Raw genomic sequence first — 9,881 nt, forward strand, 5'->3', positions numbered from 1 at the left:
GTTTTTAATACCTTGCGTTCCTCTTCAGTAAGTGTCCATGTGTTATAAACATCTCTACCTTTATCTCCGATCCAAAGGAGCAAGTAGCTGCATTTTTCCTCTTCACTTTTCTCCTTGAAAGGGCCAGAGAACATCAAGTCCACATGTAGCTTGAATTTTCGCCATGCTTCGGGCAAGTTGCTCGCATCCCAGTCCATGCGAGGTGAAGGAACTCCAGCGACGTCCATATTTCCACTGTTATTTTCTTCTTTTCAATGCAGGTTCGACTCACTCTGACACCATGTCTTGTATTGCACAATATGTACAATAATAAAAAGCAGGACGACGTGCGGGCTTAACTTTTATTTCCACTTCGCGAATACATACGGGTACTCCAGATTGTCTTTTTAACTCTAGCCGATAGACACACCCCTTGTTACCGGGTGACGACTTTCAACAAATGCCTCTGGGCGGCACTACTGCATATATAAGATATTCCTTGAGAATATTACACAGATGATGTCATCATTAAAATGGGATTACGTCACAGTCAAGTCCAGTCACAACTCTGAGCTTTTCCTGAGGTAAAAACAGTCTTGTGAACGTTTTTGATCACAAGTGCTGCAAAAGCCTTTAATACCGGCGATGTAGGTGTGACCAAAGAAGAAAACGACTGAGAAGAAGGCAGGTTGTGGATTTGCGCGTTGCTAATCAGGTTTTCTTTACTTTAACGATTTAGTCAAAGTTGGATTATCCGAAGAGATCAGGAATAACATTCTGTAACAAATGAAAGGAATTTCCTTTATATATATAAACCTTTATATATATATATATATAAACAGCATATTACTGCATTTTTCAGGATGAACAAAAAAAACCTCATAGGACTTTAATGTTCAAATGTTTAATGTTGGAAAAAAACAACAACCTTGAACTTAAAATGAATCTCATGTTTTGGATTTCATGCACAAATGGGCATATTTAACGCTCTTCATGCTCCCAGTTCATCCATTAGATCCAGGTTGTTGTTTTTACGCAAAATCAAAGCTTTATTTTCCCTTATGGTGCGTGCCTGTATTTGGCTGAATCGGCGATGATAACATGGATAAATTAAATCTACGACAATAAATCAATATTTATAGCGGAGGCGTAATAGCAGTGCTGGTTCTGGTTCCGAGGGTTCAGCTCATGTGCGCGGTGCCTGGCGGGTCCCAGGGAGCCTTCCCATTGGCGGCCGCCATCAGTCGCTGCCCTAATCCGACACAGGTTATATAAAATGTCCCTCCAGTAGTCCCGAGCGTCCCGGACAGTCGTGACAGGAGCCGAACCATCATGATCGTCATCGTGGACCTGCTGCTGATGCTCATCAACCTGACCTGCTCCATCCTGAACGCCGTCGTCCAGACTTTCCTCCGGCCGCGGCTAAAGAGCATCGACGGGGAGCTGTGCCTCATCACCGGGGCCGGGGGCGCCCTGGGACGCCTGTTCGCGCTGGAGTTTGCCAAAGAGGGGGCGCGCCTGGTGCTGTGGGACTGCAACGGGCCGGCCAACGAGCACACGGCCGAGCTGGCGCGGGGGCTCGGAGCTCAGGTGCACACGCACACGGTGGACGTGTCCGAGCGCCGGAGCATCTACGAGACGGCGGACAGGGTGAGAGCGGAGGTCGGGGAGGTCACCATCCTGGTCAACAACGCCGGAGTGGTGGCGGGCCGCAGGCTGCTGGACTGTCCCGACGAGCTTCTGGAGAGGACACTGCTGGTCAACTGCCACGCGCTGTTCTGGGTGAGACTTGTTTGAATTGAAAAGCACAACTGAAAGTTTTGCTTGTCGATGCGCCAGGGCGACATCTGAGGTGCGTTACATAACGCGCGCTCGCTCGGCCGCGCGTCCACCGGCTTTTTTCGTGCGCACTGAAGTGTGAGAGGCTTGTGCGTCGTCCCGTGACGGTTCAGTCCGGCTCAGCTATCACCTGAAGTCCCCAGCTCGTGCCAGAGACAGCCGGGATGGACAGCAGGGGTCCCTGAATTGGACTCGCTGAAAATGAGACATTTTTAATTTGTTTAAAATTGAGCTGGTGAGAATAAACCTGCGCACTCAGTGTCCGCCTTTTCTCACCCAAATTGCAGTAAATTAAATATTAATTTCTACGGCCCAGTACAGATCACGTGACTGGAAAAATGCGCACAATAAAATCACATCCTGCAGTTGTGATTTAAGGTTATTACACTGTTATAGGAATGTGTTTACAAACTGGTCACAGCTATGCCTTAATATAATCTCCCTCTGCTTTTCCTACCCCCCCCCCCCCCCACACACACACACACACACACACACACACACACACACACACCAGATGACAAAGGCATTCCTTCCTCACATGAAGGCAAAGAACCACGGTCACATCGTGACTGTCGCCAGCGCTCTGGGGCTCTTCAGTACCGCCTGTGTAGAGGTAGGATGCACCATCCGGACTCCACCAGAGCTCATTCCAACCTGGCAACCTTCCTCCCCCAGGATTACTGCGCCAGTAAATTTGGAGCCGTCGGGTTCCACGAGTCGCTGACGCACGAGCTGCTGGCGGAGGGCGCGGATGGCGTCAAAACCACCCTGGTGTGCCCGTACATCGTGGACACGGGCATGTTCGCAGGCTGCGAAATCAGGTGATGCCTTGTTTACTTTTACCGTCCTGCTGGGACACTGGAAAATCCTCCCTCTAACTGGTGCCGCAGGAAGGAGCTGCGGAGCCTGATCCCCCCTCTGGAGCCGCTCTACACCGTCCAGCAGTCCATGAAAGCCATCCTGGCCGAGCAGCAAATGATCTGCATCCCTCGGCTCATGTACATCCCCGTCCTCACACGAGCGTGAGTACAGACGGCGGCGGGGAAACGTCGACGCCCCCGCGTTTACGCGTCTCCCTGTTTTCCAGGTTGCTGCCCTGGGAGGCAAACGTGGCGACATATCGCTTCATGGGAGGAGACAAGTGCATGCTACCCTTCATCAAGAACGTGGAACTGAAGACCTCCAGCAGCCACATCAAGTCCTCCTAACACCTCGCGTCCCTTCTGCGCTCACGTCTGGATACCGAAGGCTCCTAGCGTCCATTTACTCTGTGATGTCATTTAAAAGACGAATTATCCGATTAAAAGGCTGGAATAGAAGAATGTGGATGTCAGAATCAATATAAGATGCAACCAGATCTATACAAGTGACCCTTTTTTATTCACATTATCAAACAGTGGAGGAACAATGACACATGAATCCACAGGAAACATGCAACAGAAAGCTTTCAAGACCTTTGAGCCACACCAATGAGGGCTGGGGGGGGGGTCAAAACAATATGCAAAGGGTTAGTCTGATACTGATACTGAGTCATTTACATCCACAGTTACATCTTTTGAGTTTGCTAGTTGGTCATGTCATTAAAAAACCCTTAAAACGTGTTTTCTTTTATCCAAGCGTGCTCTGGTAAACCCATCCAAAACAAGGCTGTCGTCAAACCAAACGTGGTATGCTCCGGCTGAACTGAAGGAGGCCTCACGCGAGAGCTGAGCTCCTTTCTTCTCCTTTCTCAGGTTTTGCTCCAACGCCGTCAGACTAACTGCACGTTGGCAACCTGGAAGTAGCCCTGCAGGAACTGAAGGCCCTCGGCGTTCAGACTGGTGCTCAGCATGGAGGGAACCTGCGAGGGAGGGGTTCGACTGTGATGCGGCGGCACCAGGAAAACATGAAGCTATAATCCTCGCTTCCGTTTTGACTTACCCTTCCAGGACAGGCAGTGGAGAGCTTGTGCAGCGACTGGGCCAGCAGGATCTTCGGATTGCCGACCGCTTCTCCGATGGGGTCGTGCTCTTTCTTTCCAGCGAACGCGAGCTGTGAGAACGCCGTCTGATAACCGGGCGTGTCTTCGATGTCGATGAAGTGCTCGTCGTCCGGGACGCTGTCGTCTTCCGGCAACTCGAACAGACCAATGAGAGCCTGGAGCAGAGGAGCCCTGGAGACACGGACCAAGTACTGGTGTTACACATCTGCACAAGGTTCACATTAGTGTCAACCAGCACCGGCCATCAGGTGATCAACCTGACGGCGTGCTCACCAGAGTTTGGTGTACTCCGTGTCCATCATGGCCGGACACTCCGTCAGGACCTTTGTTATGCCGACCGCGCAGATTTTCTTCTCGATTGTTCCAGAAACCTTCTGGATTTCTGGGATGATTATTTTTTCCAACACCATGCCGAACATCCTGCGAGAGGGCGAGCGAAGGTTGGAATAAACTCTTAAAGTGAGGAACTATGGATGCTAGTGTGTACAAGGTTAGCGCTTTTTAAAATAACCAAAGTAGATGAAATCAACATAAGCTACTCTCGTGTCAGACCAATGAATCATCCTCTTCGTCCTCCACATTTGACTAGATAATGAGCTTACTTTGGCTGGATGTCGTCAAAGATCTCCTGTAGTGCTATGGCGCCGTACTTGACACAATACAAGTTGACAAACACCAAAAAACCTGTGAGAGAGGTAACCGGAGGGATGATGACGGCTGAACTTTGTGGAATGGCAAAATAGTTAAAGTTCTACTGACTCTTGATGAACTTGGTCGTTTTGGAGCTCTGGAGTCTCTGGAAGAGCAGAATGAAGATCTGTTTCCTGTACTGAATGATGGGCTCCCTGACGAGACCAAAACAGTGCGTCGGTCACACCTTTCACACCAGATCTTTACACAGGGAAAAGCAGCGCTGGACTTACGGGGGCATGTACTCGATGATGCTGTTGATAAGGTAAAAGCCTTGGTGGTCGTTCGCCTTAGAGGCGATAAGCTTTTGAAAGACTCCGAGCAAACCAGGCTGAGAGGGAAGAGCAAGCATTTAAATACTGGGAAAGGCAAAAAAACAACAGTAAACCGGTTCTTGCTTACGATTTTATCGGCAGCAGAGCTTGAAATAGAGGAAGCCCCCTTCTCCAGGAAAGCCTGGAGCAGCCGCACCAGAGGGGGGATGTTTCCTGTCCTTTCCCACAGGACAGGCTGGAGCAAGTGGGGGAATAAAGCCATGTAGGAAGAGGGAATAGAGTCGGAGTGGATCTCTAGGAGGAGTGACATCACCTGGAACACGTATGGAAGAAACTCTGCCAAAGAAGGAAAAAACATCATAAACTGGTTGCACTCCTGTGACCCACCAAGAGGTTCTGCCTCCCAGCGGAGACGCACCTTGGACATCGTTCTGGAGGATCTCCGTAAATACGGGGAAGAGGGCGTCCTCGAAGCTGCCGACAGTGGCGGGGTTGGCCTTGCAGGTGATGCGGATCGACAGGCAGAGGGACTCAAACAGGTAGTGGTTAAAGTGAGGCTTGCTGGGATTCTGAAAACCACATTTCAGGGTTACAACATTCCACTTCTGCCGGACAAACCTCTACACACAACACAGTCCAGGTGTGTTTTACCTTGCTGACCAAGAGGAGCTTATGAGTGAGCTGCGCGATCAGAGTGGGGATGTAGGGAACAATAGAGTCTTGCAGCAGGGAGAAGCTCCGCATGATGGCTGCAGACAGGAGGAGACGAGGCAGGGAGCAGAGTTAAAACCAGAACCTTAAACACAACAGAAGAAAGAGGAGCTCACCTTTCATGATGTATTCGTTTTCTGCTGAACCAGGAAGAGCTAGCGCCTTGAACAGGTTGGTGAGCAGCTGCTCTGTAAAAGGAGCCATCTCTGCCGGACTGATCCTGAAACACAAGACTGGATCAAGCCCTTTATCATGTCACAAAAAAAACAAAAACATTCTAAAGCATCCAAAAAAACCACTGAGGACTCCGTTTTGCAGAGCACCCGCGTGGAGCAGCTTTTGAGTTTCCTCACAGTGTGGTGTTGCTGGGGCCTCTCATGGTGAAGAGCCTCTCCAGAGCATGAGCAGCGTACGTGTGCTCCACAGTGCTCTCTGCCTGCAGATGGTTGATGAGCAGAGGAACCGCCTGCAGCAGATGCTCCTTAGGAAGCTGAGGGGGGGGGGGGACAGAGAAAAAAACCTCCTTAACACATCTGTTGTTGTCCAAAAAGCCGCCAAGCTCGGGGATGGGGGGGAGACTCGCACCTGACTTCTGAAGATCATGACGTACTTGATGGCGTCCGCTTTAAGAACCGGGAACTCGTTAACTGCAACGACACGGAGCGTTCCCGTTAACCTCCTGGTGATGGACACCGTCAAACACAGGTGGTTTTCTAGATTCTTACCGTTGGGGGATTTCAAGTCTGTGAGAATGTGGTTCACAAAGAATTCATTGAGATTCACCAGCTGGTTGGCTTGTGTTATTCCATGCTGTTGGGGGGGGGGAGAAGAAGCCAAATTAAATAAGAGCGTTCTCCCAGATGCAGCTTTGGTTCAATCACTCAGTCGTTAATACCTTCTGAGTCTGTCCTTTGGACGCCAGGGACGTCACCAAATAGATGGCAGCGTCCTTGTGTTTCCAGTTTTGCCCGGGGTTCTTGGCGTATTCCGTCAGCATCGAGTTGACGTACCCGGAAAAGATGGCGGTAACGGGCTCTTCGAAAAACTTACACAGGCCCCTCACCAGGTCGCACGCCGCCCTTCGGCGGGTGTCGATGTCTGCGGAAGGACGGGGGAGGGGAAAAGGTGATCGACGTCGGAAAACAGGGGAAGGCCGTTAACCGCCCGACTGACAGCGGGAACGAAATCTTTACCAGATCCCTCCAGGTCCCTGCGGATGTATTCCTCCGAGTTATCCTCAAAGGCCTCCTCGTCTGCGCCTGCACAAACACTCAGTCAGCACCACAGAAGAAACAAACACCTCTGTTGCCAAGGTGACCGTCTCACTCACTTCTGAACTCCATGTTGGGAACAATGACCTTCTCGCAGATGCTGGTGAGCGTGTTCTGGTCCTCAAACAGCTGCTTGTAGTGGGTCCTCTCGCAGACCGATGCCAGGAACTGGATGGCATTGCTGACCAACTAAAGCAAACAAACAAGTGGCTTTTAAACACAGGTGAACGGCACAAGCACGCGTGAGTAAAGGGTCACTTTCTCACCAAGTCATACTTGACTTCTTGGCCGGTAGAAACCAAAAGGCTCCAGATTGCGGTGACAAAACTGGGCAGATACGGCTGGAATTCTTCGTCGTACTTCTGCGCGTAGAGAGCAGCGTTGTCACATATCTGAGACTTGAGCAGCTCCAGCAGACCCGCTTCTTCTTCATCCTAACGAGAGACGAACACAGAAATTAGAGTCATTGTAAAAGGGGTTGAAGATCACAAATGTAAAGTGAATTTGAGGACTTGCATCGGTTTGTAAAAGTTTGTTATCCAACGTCAGCAGGGCGTGGAAATTGGTCATCCAGGTCTCCATGTTGTCCTCAAAAAACTCCGGGAGATCCTGTTGAAGACGTTTTTAATATCACCGAGTTCATAGCAGGACGTTTATGTTCATTTATGTTCAAGGTCCATGTGTTATTACAAAATAAGGCCGTAAAAAACAGTGTTTACCTGGAAGTTTAGACTGTAAAAGAGCTTACAGATGAGGATGAGGGAGGAGAAGAGGACCTTCAAAGCATTTACATCTGTAGCGTGAGTCTGACACAGGTCAATAGTGGCCTGCAGCACAGAAGGAAACATCCAAGACTTTCAGACCTGTCAGAGGTTCTGAGGACGTGTGGTGAATGTGTCATTACAGACCTTGAACAATTCTGTCAGAGGTGGAGCAAACGTGTCCAGAACCAGTTTGATCTCAGTCCAAAGCTCATTTGACTTGAACTCATGACGATACCTTTTTGTACAGTAGCAATTAATTAGGCACCATGAAATCCAATTAACACGAAGCAGAAAGCTGAGCTCTACCTCTTGAAGAGGGAGTGGGCGGTCCTAAGCACTCCGTTGATGATGTGGAAATCTCCACTCCTAAAGCGCGTCACCATTTCAGTCAAGAGGTCAGGCCATTTCTGAGGGAAGTCCTCCCTTCCTATGATACTGATGGCATCGCTCAACTGTAGAAGCACACACCATAGACAGAGGTTGGTCACATGATCATGCAGACACACATGGGAAAGATGAGGCTGTACCTGTTTCTGGATCTGCTCTGGACTGGTGAGCATTAAATTTATTATATTTGCTTTGATAGCTGTTCGGTCGGGATTGGACACCTTATTGGGCTCATCTTCAACCTTTTGGAAAACAAAAACACGGAATATAAACAGTGCAAGTCCAAGGAACAATACAACAGTATAGTATTATATGATCATTACCAATATCTATAACAACACAAAGCAGGACAGTGTGTACTGATGTGTCGATTCACTTTCTTTTTTACTGCCAATCCAATCCCAAGACCTGAATTTGGATATATGACAATACTGAGTATGTATGTATGGATGGATGGGTGCATGTCCCAAAAGGCAGTTTGAGGTTTCTCAAATGTTTGATTACGTTAATGGTATCTTATCTTATCTCTTTCGGATATACATGTATGGAAAATTTCACTAGCTGCAGAACTGTGCAAAAGTGAGGAACGCTGTCTCCGCTCTCCCGTGACTAAAGGCACACATTCCAGCAGACAGCAGTAAAACCAATGGATCACAACCAGTGGATCACAAATTTCTACAGGTTGGATCGGAAATTTTCTATGAATTATGTTGTATTGGAACCCGATACCAGATCGGATTAGCCCCTTACTGATTTCAGTGTCTGACCAGTAGCCCTGTTACATAGAGAAACTCACAATTCGCCAGTTTCTTTTGATGTAATTCTTGAACGTGACAGCAGCGCAGACACGAATGACGTTGTCCTGGGACTTTTCCAGCAAGGTGAGCAGTAATAAGGGGTAGTTTTGGTTGCCCTCCACAGACTCTAGAAACTTTTCCGCTAAAGCATAACAGGATAGAATAGGTCAGGTCAATAATAGCAATAACAAAATCCAGAACCTGACAGTGAATCATTCCATTTTATTACCTGGACGTCTGACTGCAGGGTCTGGGTCCAGGGTCTTTCTGAGGAACTCGGTGAGGGTTTGGAGGTTGCCATCATTCAGCTCCATTCTTGTAACTAAAGGTGGACAACCAGAGACTTAAAAGAGTCTGTACATAGCAGAAATTAGCAGAAATTAGTGGATGAAATTCATTGGTAGACGAGGACGAAATTCACGTGTTAATTCTACCAGGTATCTCTAACTTCTCTGAACCTTAAAATTCCTGAATCAAATGTTATTTAAAAACGTTACAGTGACAATCAGTTCACGCAAACAATGGCACTTTTTTTTTGGCTTCTACCTATCCATGCATCAATCTGTCACCAACGTTAGCTTTGCTAGCAGCTAGCTTAGCTGGACTGAATCAACAGTAATATCTCACTTTATCCGATTTCCATGCTAACTGTGTAAAGATGCACATGGAATTCAAACACATAGAGGTTTGAACAGTAACAAAAGTAACATCTACCTAAAACACGTTGCCCATTCCCATTTTATAAAACACCTAAATGAGCCACAACATCATTAATAGCGGCATGGGAAACAGAAGTTGAACTCCAGTGCATAGACAGATCCTGGAGCCGGTCCTTTTCGACTCAGCTTGCTAACGGTAGCACTAGCCTGCTAATGTTTGAGCTAAGTGTAAAGTTAGCCTATTTTAGAACAACAGCCATTCACAAAGGTGATGGCCGAACTACAAGGCTTCTTACAAGGCCGAGCTATTTTTATTACGACCCGCGCAGCCTCTACAGAACACTGACATCTTACCCTTCCAGTGAATTCGAGTCAGGATGGAATGAGCCTCGCCAGCTTTCAAATCGTCTGGGGCGAAAGGAACTGCGCGGTCCCTGCACTGCGCATGCGCAGACGTCACTCTCAAACCACGCCCCTCCTATCTTTACGCACGTTGAGATGGAAACAAAATGTCAACAGTATTCTCAA

The 9,881-nt window shown here is 48.4% G+C and overlaps 2 protein-coding genes across 2 annotated transcripts; one reads left to right on the forward strand and one right to left on the reverse strand.

Annotated features, from left to right (window-relative positions):
• The first annotated feature begins 1,288 nt into the window (after positions 1-1,288).
• Positions 1,289-3,137, forward strand: LOC101079993 (retinol dehydrogenase 10-like). The gene is made up of 5 exons (XM_003973245.3): positions 1,289-1,761; positions 2,333-2,431; positions 2,494-2,639; positions 2,709-2,840; positions 2,906-3,137. Exons 1-5 carry the CDS (start codon positions 1,312-1,314, stop codon positions 3,024-3,026), a joined length of 948 nt encoding a protein of 315 aa, XP_003973294.1. The 5' UTR covers positions 1,289-1,311; the 3' UTR covers positions 3,027-3,137.
• Positions 3,138-3,175: 38 nt separating this feature from the next.
• cse1l (CSE1 chromosome segregation 1-like (yeast)) lies at positions 3,176-9,840 on the reverse strand. Its single transcript, XM_003973217.3, has 25 exons — positions 9,708-9,840; positions 8,924-9,016; positions 8,694-8,836; positions 8,038-8,139; positions 7,817-7,962; positions 7,655-7,745; positions 7,466-7,573; positions 7,263-7,355; positions 7,013-7,180; positions 6,806-6,935; positions 6,669-6,734; positions 6,371-6,573; positions 6,201-6,285; positions 6,061-6,122; positions 5,829-5,965; positions 5,592-5,695; positions 5,416-5,513; positions 5,183-5,333; positions 4,892-5,100; positions 4,723-4,820; positions 4,559-4,644; positions 4,402-4,483; positions 4,073-4,219; positions 3,739-3,970; positions 3,176-3,658 (listed from the first exon to the last, which is right to left on the reverse strand). Exons 2-25 carry the CDS (start codon positions 9,006-9,008, stop codon positions 3,569-3,571), a joined length of 2,916 nt encoding a protein of 971 aa, XP_003973266.2. The 5' UTR covers positions 9,009-9,016; positions 9,708-9,840; the 3' UTR covers positions 3,176-3,568.
• Between the last annotated feature and the right edge of the window lie 41 nt (positions 9,841-9,881).

The sequence above is a fragment of the Takifugu rubripes genome, chromosome 19 (assembly GCF_901000725.2).
Source record: "Takifugu rubripes chromosome 19, fTakRub1.2, whole genome shotgun sequence".
Lineage (NCBI taxonomy): Eukaryota > Metazoa > Chordata > Actinopteri > Tetraodontiformes > Tetraodontidae > Takifugu > Takifugu rubripes.

What these genes read in the sequence shown, in the direction of transcription:
- LOC101079993 (XM_003973245.3), top strand. Translation starts at nt 1,312, where the DNA reads ATGATCGTCATCGTGGACCTGCTGCTGATGCTCATCAACCTGACCTGC. An exon ending in TTCGCAGGCTGCGAAATCAG is followed by an intron (nt 2,640 to 2,708) that starts GTGATGCCTTGT and finishes CTGGTGCCGCAG; the next exon opens with GAAGGAGCTGCGGAGCCTGA. An exon ending in ATCCCCGTCCTCACACGAGC is followed by an intron (nt 2,841 to 2,905) that starts GTGAGTACAGAC and finishes CCTGTTTTCCAG; the next exon opens with GTTGCTGCCCTGGGAGGCAA.
- cse1l (XM_003973217.3), bottom strand. Translation starts at nt 9,008, where the DNA reads ATGGAGCTGAATGATGGCAACCTCCAAACCCTCACCGAGTTCCTCAGA. An exon ending in CAGAGCAGATCCAGAAACAG is followed by an intron (nt 7,963 to 8,037) that starts GTACAGCCTCAT and finishes GTGCTTCTACAG; the next exon opens with TTGAGCGATGCCATCAGTAT. An exon ending in AGCTCCTCTTGGTCAGCAAG is followed by an intron (nt 5,334 to 5,415) that starts GTAAAACACACC and finishes TGTGGTTTTCAG; the next exon opens with AATCCCAGCAAGCCTCACTT.